This window comes from Herpailurus yagouaroundi, unplaced genomic scaffold (assembly GCF_014898765.1).
Source record: "Herpailurus yagouaroundi ecotype Mexico unplaced genomic scaffold, PumYag 142, whole genome shotgun sequence".
Taxonomy (NCBI): Eukaryota; Metazoa; Chordata; class Mammalia; order Carnivora; family Felidae; genus Herpailurus; species Herpailurus yagouaroundi.
In genome coordinates, this window is record NW_024412397.1 from 39,423,853 (window position 1) to 39,438,522 (window position 14,670).

General features: G+C 37.0%; 1 protein-coding gene across 9 annotated transcripts in view; it reads left to right on the top strand.

The window, feature by feature from the left end:
* NOL4 (nucleolar protein 4) overlaps window positions 1–14,670 on the top strand; it is a 428,346-nt gene that overhangs the window by 292,766 nt on the left and 120,910 nt on the right. For 6 of the 9 annotated variants that reach the window (XR_005791656.1, XM_040479123.1, XM_040479125.1 and 3 more), the window contains 2 exons: window positions 6,108–6,287; window positions 7,033–7,224. Coding sequence is in view for 8 of the 9 variants with exons in the window: in XM_040479123.1 (XP_040335057.1) it covers window positions 6,108–6,287; window positions 7,033–7,224 (372 nt within the window). In the remaining variant the exon portion in view is untranslated. The remainder of the gene's footprint in view (window positions 1–6,107; window positions 6,288–7,032; window positions 7,225–14,670) is intronic. The other 3 variants (XM_040479130.1, XM_040479124.1, XM_040479129.1) reach the window with 1 other exon arrangement.

Below are 14,670 nucleotides of genomic sequence, written 5' to 3' on the forward strand. Positions count from 1 at the left end.
GGTGTCATTTAACTTGTCGTTCTGTCTGTCTTATTTCATATAAGTGGAAGTTAGCTCTGGGATACTGGTTCTCACACTTGAGAGTGCAGCAGAATATCCTGGAAGGCATGTGAAAACACAGATTGTTGGGTTTAGCCCCAAAGTGTCTGATTCAGGTGGTCTTGGATGGGGGCCAATAATTCGTGTTTATAGTAAGTTCCCAGAAGATGCACTTACTACTGATATAGCAGGAACTCTTTGAAAACTACTGCTTCTATACTGTTCATATCTTTAATTTTTCTAAGATTGCCCAATATATTCTGTAATGAATAAGATTTTTAAAAAGCTGAATGAATTCAGTAAAGTTACATGATACCAAATCAGTATACATAAATCTGTTGTGCTTCAACTATGCTTCAATTAAAAAAAAAAATGTTTGTGTTTTTTTACACTAATACCAACTATTAGAAAGAGAAATTAAGAAAACCATCTCATTAACAATTACATAAAAAAAATTCTTAGGAATAAACTTAACCAAGGAAGTGAAAGACCTATGCACTAAAAAATTTAGGACATCAATGAAAGAAATTAAAACTGACACAAACAAGTGGAAAGATATTCCATTGCTGATTGGAAGAAATAATACTGTTAAAATGTCAATACTACCCAAAGTAATCTAGAGATTCAATACAATCGTTATCAAATAAGTTAAATTTATTTAAATATGTGAAAATTCCAATGGCATTTTTCATAGAAGTAGGACAAGTAATCCTAAAATTTGTATGGAACCATAAACGACTCCAAATAGCCAAAGAAAAACAAAGCTGAAGGCATCATGCTCCCTAATTTCAATATATACTACAAAGCTATAGTAATTAAAAATGTATAGCATTGGCATAAAAACAGACACACAGGGGAGCCTGGGTGGCTCAGTCGGTTAAGCGTCCGATTTCAGCTCAGGTCATGATCACGTGGTCCGTGAATTCGAGCCCTGCGTTGGGCTCTGTGCTGACAGCTCAGGGCCTGGAGCCTGTTTCAAATTCTGTGTCTCCCTCTCTCTCTGACCCTCCCCTCTTCATGCTCTGTCTCTCTCTGTCTCAAAAATAAATAAACGTTAAAAAAAAATTAAAAAAAAAAAAAAACAGACACACAGATCTGTGAAACAGATAGAAAGCCTAGAAATAAGCCCATGCGTGTATGGTCAACTTAGGATAAAGCCAAGAATAGACAACGGGGAAAGACCATGTCTTCGATAAGCAATGTTGGGAAAATTGGACAGCTGCATGCAAAAGAATGAAACTAAACCACTATCTTACACCATACACCTAAACAGACTCAAAATGGATTAAAGACTTGAATATAAGACTTGAAACAATGAAACTCTGAAAGAAAATACAGGCAGTAATTACCTTGATGTCAGTGTTGGTGATGTGTTTTTGGATGTGACACCAAAAGCAAAAATAAACAAGTGGGACTACATCAGACTAAAAAACTCTTGCACACTTAAGGAAACCAACAACACAAAAAGGCAGCCTGTTGAATGGGAAACCATATTTGCAAATTATATATCCAATAAGAAGTTAAGATCCAAAATACATAAAGAACACCAAAAAACAAACAAAACAAAACAAAAAACCAATCCAATTAAAGAATGGACAGAGGATCTGAGTAGACATTTTTCCAAAGAAAGTGTACGTATGGTCAATAGACATCTGAAAAGATGCTCGACATCACTGATCCTCAGGGAAATGCAAATCAAAACTACAATGAGTTATCACCTCACACCTGTTAGAATGGCTACCATTACAATCAGAAGAACTAACAAGTGTTGACTAGGATTTGGAGAAAAGGGAACCCCCCCATGTGCACTGTTGGTGGGTATGTAAATTGGTATAGCCATTATGGAAAACAGCATGGATGTTTCTCAAAAAATCAATAATAGAAGTATCATATCCACCAATTCTACTTCTGGATTATTGTCTAAAGAAAATTAAAACACTAACTGTAAAAGATATATTCATTCCCATGTTCATTATATTATTTATAATTCCCAAGACATGGAGGCAACATACAGACTATAATGAAACCATGATTGCCTGGCACTAAATTCGTGAGATTCTTCCCTTTTCTAGGGTATAATAAAGAAATGAAAGGTTTTTCCTTATTTTCCTTGGCTGCATATATCAGAAATGGCTCTTCTGGCCTCAGCTGCATCTCCTATCAAGCACTGTGATATTGCTGTCTTAGCCATTCTATATGCTCTGACCACAGAGTAAGCAAACAGATGAAGCTTCCTTTTTGGGGGGTGGGGGGTGGGGGGTGGGGTTCAAGGTCCAGAGCTGGCAGTTTTATTAGCGTGGTAAAAATGTTAGAAAATGGAAGAGCAAATGTATTTTTAATAGGTCTTCGCTGAGAACCACAGGTTATGTCGAAAGGAAAAAAATGGAATATATAATTAAGGCAAAAATACACCTAGGGCCCCATAGCAAAATTGAGAGGAAGGTATAGAGATTTACATACACCCACTGCCCCTAGGCATGTATAGCCTCCCTCATTATCAACATTACTTACCAGAGTGGTACATTTGTTATAATTGATAAACCTACATTGATGAATTATAGATACCCAAAGTCCATGGTTTATATTAGAAATCATGGTGTTGTACTTTTTATGGGTTTGTACAAATATATCATGACACGTATCATATAGAGTATTTTCAGTGCTCTAGAAAGCTTCCATGCTCTGCCTATTCATCCCTCCTCACACCCCAACCCCCGGTAACCACTGATCGTTTTACTGTTCATAGTTCTGCCTTTTACATAATGTCTTATAGTTCAAATCATGTGATATGTAGCCTTTTTAGGTTGGCTTCTTTCACTTGGTAACATGTATTTTCATGACTTTTTAGCTCATATCTTTTTAGTATCAAGTAATATTCCATTACCTGGATGTACTACAGTTTATGCATCCATTCGCCTACTGAAGCACATCTTGACTGCTTTTTTAAAAAATTTTTTAACATTTATTCATTTTTTGATAGAGACAGAGCACAAGTGGGGGAGGGGCAATGAGAGAGGAAGACACAGAATACGAAGCAGGCTCCAGGCTCTGAGCTGTCAGCACGGAGCCCGACGCGGGGCTCGAACTCACAGACTGCGAGATCATGACCTGAGCCGAAGTCGGATGCTTAACCGACTAAGCCACCCAGGCGCCCCTTGACTGCTTTTAAATTTTAAAAATTATGAATAAAGCTGCTCTAAATATCCCTCTGCAGTTTTTTGTGTAGACATAGTTTTTAACTCCTTGGGTAAATGCCAAGGAATATGACTGCTGGACCATATGAGAAGAGTATGTTAATTTTGAAAGAAAAAGCCAAACTGTCTTAAAGTGGTTGTACCATTTTGCATTCCCACTGGCAATGAATGATTTCCTGTTGTTCGTCATCCCCATCAACATTTGATGTTGACAGTGTTCCAGATTTTGGCCCTATAAGGGCATCTCCTTGTTTTAATTTGCATTTCCCCGGTGACATATGTTGTGGAACCTCTCTTGATAGGCCTCTTTGCCCTCTGATTATCTCCTGTGGTGAGGTATCTCTTAAGGTTTTTGGCCATATTTTAATCAGGTCGTTTTCTTTCTTATCATTTAGTTTTTAGTGTTCCTTGTATATTTTGATTAACGGTCCTTTATCAGATGTGTCTTTTGCAAATATTTTCTACCAATCTGTGGCTTGTCTTCATTCCTCCATTTTTAAAGACCAAATAGTTTTGTAGAAAATTGGGTCCGGCAAAAAGCCTTAAGTGCTATTTCTGTAGAGAGCATTTCTTTGTTGCTGTAGGGAAGAAGTAGAAGGTCATGTGCTATTGAGATTCCTGTCTCCATGTAGCTTAAAAGAAAATGCAAATGAACATGAGAAGTAGAGAGCAATGATAGTCTTTAATTTTATGTCAAATGCCATAGCATATTAAGAGTTCACAGTTTAGAGAAACATTGAAGTAGACTGAGGTAGAAGAGGGAATCTGTGGAAACTGAATTTACTCAGAGTGGCCTTGAAATCTAGTTCTGTCTTCAACAGTGGCAGAGGCAGAAAATGACATTCCAGCTGAGAAACTGGATTCAGAATTATAAAAATTTCAGTTTATATTGTAGAGGGAAAAACTGATTATGCTTTAGATTTAGATTCTGAATATTCTCAGATCTGTAAGACTGGATTTTTTTTTAGCTAGAGGGACTAGAGGTGTAAATCCTACATCATTCCAAATGGTTCTATTTATAGCAGATGGCTAGGTTGCGTGTTTCACATGGCAATAGAAAGAATATATTAGCCCAGCTTATTTGCATTCATATGAGTGTATTATAACACTTAAAATGTTGTACTTTGGCATTTAAAAAAATATATATGCTATATTTTTCAAACCTATGGAATATTTGCTTTATGTTTTATTTTGTAAATCTACTTTGTTAACAATTTGAAATATTATTATAATATTACAATGATATAGTGTCAAATATACTGGTTTTTAAATTTTAACTTTATTTTTTTAATGTTTTATTTATTTTTGAGAGAGAGAGAGAGACAGACAGACAGACAGAGAGTGAGCAGGGGAGGGGCAGAGAAAGAGAGAGGGAGACACAGAATCCGAAGCAGGCTCCAGGCTCCAAGCTGTCAGCACAGAGCCTGAACTGGGGCTTGAAACCATGAACTGTGAGATCATGACCTGAGCCAAAGTCAGACGGTTAACCAACTGAGCCTCCCAGGCACCCCCATTTTAGCTTTATTTTTAGTATCAGTGACCTATTCTAGTTTTATTATTCTTCCTCTGCTTATGTAGTAATAATAGTGTGATCCTTAAAACATACTACACGTACGTTATCATTGCACACAGACATTTTTGAACACTGCTGATTTAAAATTTTCCATTGTAAAGTTCTTTCTAAAGCATTTTACTTTGTTAATGGGAAAATGCTGCCGCTGTTGACAGAGATATTATCCATTTAGCTGAGGCCACCTTTGTACCTAAGTTACCGTATGTGAAATTTGGGTTGTTAATCTGGACTTATAATAATTTCTGTACCACTCCAGACTAAATTGCAAAGGACTAAAACTCAGATTTAGGCAAAGAAAAAAACTAAGGGGGTGGTGTAGAAGATGTACAGTATCACACAGCTGAATTCAACTGTGGGTGAATTTCCGGCACAGTTGAATCTAGAATCTCAGATGATGTTATTAGGACTTTTGTTCCTCTTAGTCCTGTGGGATTCAACTTGATTTCAGTTACATAGGGGTAAAGTTGGGGCACCTCTAGGGTAGAGAAGGCTGATGCCCTATAATTGGCACTTTTGCCTGGAGAAGCAGAAGCTATTTCTGAAAGGAAAAGGTACTTCCCTGACAAAGAAGTAGAAGTTTCCACAGTGGGACCCATGGTTGCTCTTGAACACAATTATCAAGGTTTGTGAAAACTGTTGGTTGGCATTCATCTACTAAGCTTTAGAAAACATTCAACTTAAAAGATGATTCAGAGGAAACCTGGTTCCTTTTCTCTAGACCAAAGTTAGATGCCATCCTAAGACTCACAGACCTTTTAAAAACTGATTTTCAAGCCTGTGGCTTATAAATAGCAGCCTGGTATCAATATTTTGTATAGTCCTTCTTGGGCAAAGTAATTAAATATATCCACCCCTCAGTTTCCTAATCTGTTTAAAAAATACTAAAGCAGTTAGATTGACTAAGCTCTGAGGTCATTTGTTTCTAAGAATATATGATTCAATGATTCTCTTGCAAAAGTGATTATAGGTTGGCTCTCCTGTCTTTTTTCTTTTTTCTCTCTTTTCTAGACTATGTACATTGAGTGGAAACTATCTTTGCTCTTGAAAAGCCAAATTCGGTAAAAACTTCCTGCAGTGATAGAAATGATCCATGTAGCTATTGAAATGTGGCTGGTGTAACTTGGGAAATGAATTTTTAATCTAGTCTTAATTACTTTTGATTCAAATGAAAACAGCCCCAAGTCTGGCATTAACTTTTTCAACAAGATTTTTACGTAATAGTTGAAATTTTAAAATAAAATTTATAAGCTATGTGATGAATTTCAAAGCAGCAATCCCCCCTCCCCCCATTTTCTTTTCAGTCTCCTGCACACAGCTACTCAAGCTACGACTCTGGCAAAAATGAGAGTGTAGACCGAGGTGCCGAGGACCTGTCTCTAAACAGGGGCGATGAGGATGAAGACGACCACGATGACCACGACGATTCTGAGAAAGTTAACGAGACTGATGGCGTTGAGGCAGAGCGGCTGAAAGCTTTCAATGTGAGTCCCACCACCGCCCCCCCTCCCCGCCCACGTGGGTTACTTTTTACCACTTCACTTTCATGTTGTTGCTTGTTGGTAAACGTGGATGTTCTAGAGACGTGTTTGTTTAATTTACAGAAGGATTTAAAAAGTACATGAAACTCTCTTTGCCAACCAGACACCAGAATTGCTGGGTTTTGTTTAGAATTTTACAGCCAAATGTGAGCTGAAAACTGGATTTGTGTTGTGTGAGTATGCATGTTTACCTAGAGGATGAGGGGGTCTCCGCTTATTCCTCGCAAGAGTATGCCTGTCATCAGTTATTTCTTTTGCCTTCCTGGCTTATCTAATTATGCATGACAAAAGAGTCCCCCTTGTTATCAGAGATTAGCACACTGTGCAGGGTAGCAATGTAGCAGCCATACTGATCATTAATGGAGAATTTTATGGGGTGCTTAATTGTCACAGTCTGCTGTTATTTCCTGAATTTTTTTTTCCTACATGATAGTCTATACTTTTCTGTCTGTCTGTCTGTCTGTCTGCCTCTCTCTCTCTTTCTCTCTAGTTTTTTTTTTTTTTTTTATCCAACCATTTAAAAAGCCTTTAAGAGGTGTTTGCTTAAAATCTCTGGCTTTCCATTGCAAAGTTCTCCAGTGCATAAAGCAGAAAAGAGTATTTTCCTATCGGTAATCAAGACAGGAAGCTAGGAACAGCAGAGAGCAGTCCTCCAAACCCTTCTCCTCTGTCTCCCTCTTGCCAACAGATGTTTGTCAGGCTGTTTGTAGATGAAAACTTGGACCGAATGGTCCCAATCTCTAAGCAGCCCAAAGAAAAGATCCAGGCTATCATTGACTCATGCAGGCGACAGTTCCCTGAGTATCAAGAGCGTGCCAGAAAACGTATACGTACTTACCTCAAGTCCTGCAGGCGGATGAAAAGAAGTGGTTTTGAGATGGTGAGTTTTGAATTAAAACACAGCCCTAGATTCCATCAAAATCCCACATGTAAACCATGACACTATTTTTTTTTCATCTTAGTGTCTTTTTTATTTTTTCCATAATGTCAGGTCACAGGGGTTTTTGTTTGCTTGTTTGCTTTTACCCCCTTCTCCTTTTCATCTTCCTGAAGTATTTATCCCCTTTGTTATTCAATAAGGCATAGCTGGTGAGACCAGCTTACAGGCCCACATGGTACCATGTCACAGCAAATGAGGGCAATCTGCGTAAAAACCGGTGAGAACCAGCATCTCATTCGTGTTCGTTTTCTGTCACTACCAAAGTGGGTATAAGGTTAATCAAGGCTTGAAGCACCAGTTGCTGCTGTAGGTGGCACGTGAGAATGGCTTTGTCTGGAGCCAAAGGAAATGGATGACTCCACCTAAATAATACTGTTTTCAAACCAATGGCTAACAAGTTGCAAGCCTCGAAAGTTAAAGATCAGTAAGATAAGGCTTTGTTGTACTCAGTGTATTTGCGCGCTTGTGGATGGTAACATGAGCTTTTATATTCATCTGGGCTTCCTAGATGGACGAGATTACGCTGACATTAGATCCTTATGGGTGGAAATCAGGTATCAGTGTTTTTTGAACTTTATTTCACCTCTCTCTAATTGTTATGCCCAGAAATAGCGTATTCATTTACAATGTATTTTTTTTTATTTTTGTTTTTTGTGTATGTGAGCAGAGATGTATTAAAAATTTTCTGAATCGATTTATTTCCCTTTCGTGGGTCCACCAAAGCCAAGGCTGATAGTGATGGCGATCGGTGCCTGTAATGTGTTAGGTGCGGAAGGGTGATGTTAGTGAAGCTACGAGAGGTTTCAGAGTATGTCATATAGGAGAAATAGGTTTTTCGATCTGAATGAAATGACCAAAGCAGTAAGTCCACTATCGACTATTAATTCTTCTTCACTGGCTTGTAAAAATACCTTCGACATTCTTTAAAACCGAATGGCTGTTATTGAGAGGCATGTGCCTAGATGGAGCACAAGGTTCAGTCCTCAGAGAGCCTGGTTTGTAGCTCTGGATCCATCACTTTGTAGCTGTGTGTGACCCGGCAAGTCAGCTGCCTGTACTTAGGTACCTCCTCTGGAGATGATCACTCCTGATTTATAAGGTCATGAGGATTACATAAATTGTCACTTGGAAAAGCTCTGCGACCCATTACTGACAGTCACCACTCAGTAAATCTTAACTCTGAAAATATTTTCAAACATTATTTAATCTATCATTTGATAAAAGCTTCCCAAAATGTTTGTGTTAAACAATCACAAAATACTCCAGTTAAGTATTTGCTTACTTCTTGGAAGTAACAACCATATTGAAGTCCGAGATTGTGGTGCATGTGTCATTTTAAGGGGCACATGGGTGGCTCAGTCTGTTAAGCGTCCGACTTCAGCTCAGGTCATCATCTTGCGGCCAGTGGGTTTGAGTCCTGCGTCGGACTCTGTGCTGACAGCTCGGAGCCTGGAGCCTGGTTAGGATTCTATGTCTCCCTCTCTCTCTGCCCCTCCCCTCTCCCCTCAGAAATAAACATTAAAAATTTTTTTAGATAAAAATGGCATTGTTATGCCTGATCAAACTAAATTTGACAGAAAGGCAGCATGGTATAAGAGAGAAGGAGAGTTTGCTTGAAGAAAATAAAGTTATTTCTCCCATTATTGAATTATTTAAAAATTATTATTACCTACTCAACAGGAGAGAGATGACAGACAGAAAGGGTATCTAAACATGTATAGAAACCTAGAAGAGTCCTGGTGTTGACATTTGGTTCAGGACCACTTAACAGCTGATGTGAAATTGCAGTTGAACATAAATGTGTCTCACAGAGTATGATATACAATATATACTCCTCTTTTTTCAGTAACAAAGATGATATCATATACCAAGATTTTTATTTACCAGCATCTGGCATTACTATTTTTTCCTAATCTTGTCGTATTTTTTTAGAGATTTTATGATAAAATTTATCTTCTTTTACATTAATTATTCTTTAAGGGAAAGAAGTCATTGTTCTGTAAAACTCTTGATTTCTCTAAGACAAACCTTACACTTTCAAGTTTTTCTATTGATTGTACTTACATGTTTACTTTAATATGCACATCTATTTGTTGTAAATTCTGTTCTATGCACAGAGAAAACAAAAGTTGACTAATTCAAAGTCAAGTAGTTTTACTAACTAATCCTAAAGAAATATGCTGTAAGAATTCATTCATTTATTCAGCAACACAATAACATTATATAAAGTAATAAGCAAAAATATTAGAGATTTCTGCCCACTTAATTAGAACAATATAACATGTTCCCTGATCATTATGATTCATTGAGGTGACAAGGTTTGGGAAGTAAAACAGTCAAGTAACAAGGTTGAATAAAATTAAATGTTAAGTGAACAACATGAATGAAAATTTATATTGTAGGTTCTTTTTTTTTTTTTTTTTTAAGAGAGAGAGAGAGAAAGCACGTGTGAACGTACAGGTGTGTGTGTGAGCAAGAGGGGAGGAGCAGAGGGAGAGGGAGGGAGAGAGAGAGTCTTAAGCAGGCTTAATGCCCAGTACAGAGCCTGATGCAGGGCTTGAACACACAACCGTGAGATCATGACCGGAGTGGAGTTGAAGAGTCTGGCACCTAACTGACTGAGCCACCCAGATGCCCCAGTTTATTTTTTTATACATTTACTTAGTAATGTACTACTGGCAATAATAAATCTACCATCTAGTTGATACTTGGTATCTTGATTTTTTTTTTTCCTTAATGTATCACTTTATTGTCATGGGGCATGGGGAGGATCATGTGTCATTTTGAATACTTACCCTTATCTAGAACAGATAGGAAAATGTATGACTACTCCAGATAGTAAGTACAACTAAATATTGTATGTGAATATCTTTTGTCATCACTTTTTAAATTTTATGTAATATCCATCATTTCTTTTTTATTGAGACATCATTAAATAAAAAATCTTTCCTCTAATGTGTTTTGTGTAGTTAGACATGAAAAAAAAATCTTAATTTCAGTGTGTAGTTATTTTTACACTCAAATTATTCTGTAGTATTTAACACGTCAACAGAGAAACATAAAGAATTTTTAAATATGCTTATTTAAGGGGCGCCTGGGTGGCGCAGTCGGTTAAGCGTCCGACTTCAGCCAGGTCACGATCTCACGGTCCGTGAGTTCGAGCCCCGCGTCGGGCTCTGGGCTGATGGCTCAGAGCCTGGAGCCTGTTTCCGATTCTGTGTCTCCCTCTCTCTCTGCCCCTCCCCCGTTCATGCTCTGTCTCTCTCTATCCCAAGAATAAATAAACGTTGAAAAAAAATTTAAATATGCTTATTTAAAACATAATTAAAAAAATTTTTTTTAATTTTTTAAAAAATTTAAATTTTTTTAAAATTTTTAAAATGTTTATTTAAAACATAATTTTTTTTAACTTTTTAAAATTTTTTTTAAAAATTAAAAAAATAATTTTTTTAATGTTTGTTTATTTCTGAGAGAAACAGAGACAGTGTGTGAGTGGGGGAGGGGCAGGCGGAAAGGGAGACAGAATCCAGAGCAGCCTCCAGTCTCTGAGCAAGCTGTCAGCACAAAGCCTGACACGGGGCTTGAACTCACAAACTGTGAGATCATGACCTGAGCCGAAGTCGGACACTTAAGCAACTGAGCCACCCAGACGCCCCTAAATATGTTTTTAAAATGAAATTATTAAGTGTAGGATTATTTGGTAGGGGATTCCATATTCTAAAACAAAAGTGGCATTCACTAAGCTTAGCTCTTCCAATTATTTGGGGTGTCTAAACCAGAAGATGCCTTAAGTAGAATGAAACACAAAATATTGAATTATATATTTTGTGCTGACTGTAAGAAATTCAAAGAGATAATCCCATAGAAGTGGTTTATCACAACATACATTAGTACTGAACTTGAGGGTCTTGGCATTCACTTTTATTAATTTCCTGCTATCATTAATATATATAAAATTTATGTATGGTTAATATTCTACACTATCGCTTGCGAATTTAGATGCTGTCATAAACACTTTTCATTGACTTCACTGAATGGATACAAATAAGAGAGTATGTGTTTATGAATTTCTATCTCACTACAATTATCAAGACCTTACAAATCTTCATTGCTTAAGCAACCAAAATTTCATGCTATTACTCCAAATAGTCTCCAAGTAATAGGTGAAGGACAGTAACTATATTATGATTCCTTTCTATACATTTTCACTAACAGTTACCAATAATCTGAAATAATAAATCCTCCATGTTGAATATAAAAGGGCATATTCTATGAAAAATAAATCTCATAAGTTTGATCTAGAGTACTGTTTCAGTTTTCATTAAATTTTTAGAAGTCAGTGAGTTAAGCAGTCATGAAATTAATCCTTTAACAAATATATCAAATCACTACTGATTCATTTGTGCAGCTTAGACTCTCAAATTACTTTGGCTAGTTTTCTAAAAAAACATATGTTGATTTTTCTAGAAAAAAAGATCTATTTCTCCAAGGTGTCGTGATCTTAAATTCAAGAGCATCTATAACAGATAAGTTCATAAAAGCAAAACTTTATGAACAAGGTAGGGTTGGTCCATACCTGAGTATAGTCCGAGTTATATGATGTGATTTATCTTTTTATTTTCTGAGCTTGTATTGTTAGAGACTTTTTCACCATGCTGCATATGTTTACATGTATTTGTATAAAACCCGAAGGTAATATTTAGGAGAGTCAGCCTAAGATGCTTGCAGTCCATCATTCCTACTGTATCCCAAATTTTGCCACTATACCAAGTTAGATCAGGTTGCCTAGATATTTGAATTCAATAAATTTAGCCTCTTGAAAAATGTCCTGCTTACTTACTTTTTAATTCATGTGATTATGTTTGAAGAAATGAGTCTATGAAATTTTTGTAATATTTTACCAATGACATTGTCCATTAGGCTACTAAATGTTGATATTAAATTACCTTAGTTCAGAAACTTCTTTTAGAACGTAATACAAGAAAAAAAAAATGCTTCTCCTGTGGAAGTAGAATGCTTTCTGTTTTCTCTCTGCTAGGACAATGCAACTAAATATATTCACATTTGTGCCTCATTGCCACCAAGTTCAGAGCCAAAGTTTGTCTGAGGTTCTGGTCATCTTTTTGTTCAGTTTATCATAGAGTATATATCATATCATAGCATAGCATAGAGTACATAACAGTTTTAAGAAAAAAGTGAGATGTAAGTTTTAAAAAGTATTTAAATCTGATTATGGAAACAAATTTTAATACTATAATCAAAGCTCTTCATTATAGTATTTTGTTAAATTACATCCTATAATATCCCTGTTAGCTATTTTGATATCTGGCCTTCTGAACTCATGATTCCTTCATTAGAAAAGAAATAATGTTTAGGAAATAGTACATTTTTTTTTTCCTAGGGAATTTCACTAATTACATCATTTGCCTTGAGTTGTCTAATGCAGATGAAAGTAGATCAGAATTTGTTTTCAATTTAAAACTTCCCTAATATGAGCATTGCAAAAACTACAGTGACACTTGCTATTCATTCTTAGCTAATGGAAATATTATAAAATACGAATTAAAGCGCTTCTTTAAACTAAAACTTTGATTAAAGGTATACCCATCCCTTCATACAAGGTCATGATTAAAAACTTTCTAATACCTGTGCAGCCATTATTTGTGTTATTATTCGCACAACTATGTACATTTCTGTCTTTGTGACCAATTAACTTAATTGATGCTAATTAGCAAACACATTTTGTTTGAATTCCCCACCTGCTACTTGTACCAATTTATGGGCTCTTTTTCATACAGGTCATCTACCATCCCCTGGGATACTTTCGTATCATCTCCTGAGTCCTTTATTTGTGGTATTTCTTTTTAATTGTATCTTCTAATACTCTGCTTAGTAATTTTGCTATCTGGTCTTTTGAATTCACAATGCTTTTACTTTCTCAGTTTCAGTGATCTGCATCTTTGTTTCATGTTGGCTGTCGTTAGCAAGGATGTACCTTAGTCTTAGTTATCACTCAGCTTGCACAAGCAATATTAAGAACTTTCATGGTCACCTAAAATTTTTCAAGTATTTGCCACTGTCTTTACAGAGGAGATGTCCTCATTGTGTTTGCCCCTGGATGACCCTGCAGCCTCTGTTCCCCCCTGTACGGTCTGTTTCATAAAGCTACTTCATCAACCATCCCAATGCTCACATTCTCAGTTTTCCCTTTTCACTGAGAGAGGGAAATTTCTTCTCTTCTGCCTTATCAAAAGGTCCCTAGACAAAGAAAATATTTCATCTTGGATCTTCTCTTCTACAGTCTGAAACCATCCTTCTTTGCCAGGTTTCCTGAAGGATTATTTTATACTCACAGATCACACTTATTACAACCAACTCCCCCAGTGGTCCCTCTTCCAGACTCTGGTTCTCACCAACCCATTGAATTGGTTTTTTAAAAGACCACAAGACTGCCTTTGCACCAGATCAAACATTGTATTCTTTTTTTTTTTTCTTAATGTTTTGATTTATTTTTGAGACAGAGACAGAGCATGAGCAGGGGAGGGGCAGAGAGAGGGGGACACACAGAATCTGAAGCAGGCTCCAGGCTCTGAGCTGTCAGCACAGAGCCCGACGTGGGGCTCGAACTCATAGATCATGAGATTGTGACCTGAGCCGAAGTCAGATGCTTAACCGACTGAGCCACCCAGGTGCCCCCAAATATTGTATTCTTAATGAACTCGCCCCCATTTTCTTGAGCATCTTGTTGCTCTCCCTCCTCATTTTCTTTTTCTTGCTTTGGGGCCACTTCCTGAGATCCTGGGCTTGGCCATGTACTGTGTCTTACCTTATCCACAGCCGCAGAGGTCTGTTCTGGATAAGCAACTCTGGCAGTGGAAGTCCAGTCGCCTGCAGAGCTTTTGTATTTCACTCCAAATGTCAGCCAGATGCTGGACAAATGTATTGTTATATCTTCACTGAACTCTTTGTATTTTCCATCATCCATCCTCGCCATTGGTCTTTCACCTCATCTACCAAATCGCCTGTAAGTTCCTCTTGACTTGCCTTTTTCTGGCAATAGCACCACTATTGTGATTTGTAGCCGTATTCATACACCTGGAATGAGATGAGACTCTTCCTTACACTTATGGCTTGCATCCTACCGCTCATTGAATTCTGTTGATTCTTCCTTTACTGTGTTTCCCAAATCAGTCCAATAATTTTGAATTTTATTGGCTACCATTTTAGTTCTATCCCTTCACACCTCATACCTGTACTCATACAGAATTCTAACTCCTCTATTTTCATCTTACGCTCCCTCCCTCCCCTCTATCTGAGGCAGGAACAGACCTAGGATTTGTGCCTGAAATTTATAAAATTGGGGCCTTATATTAAAAGAAAAATACT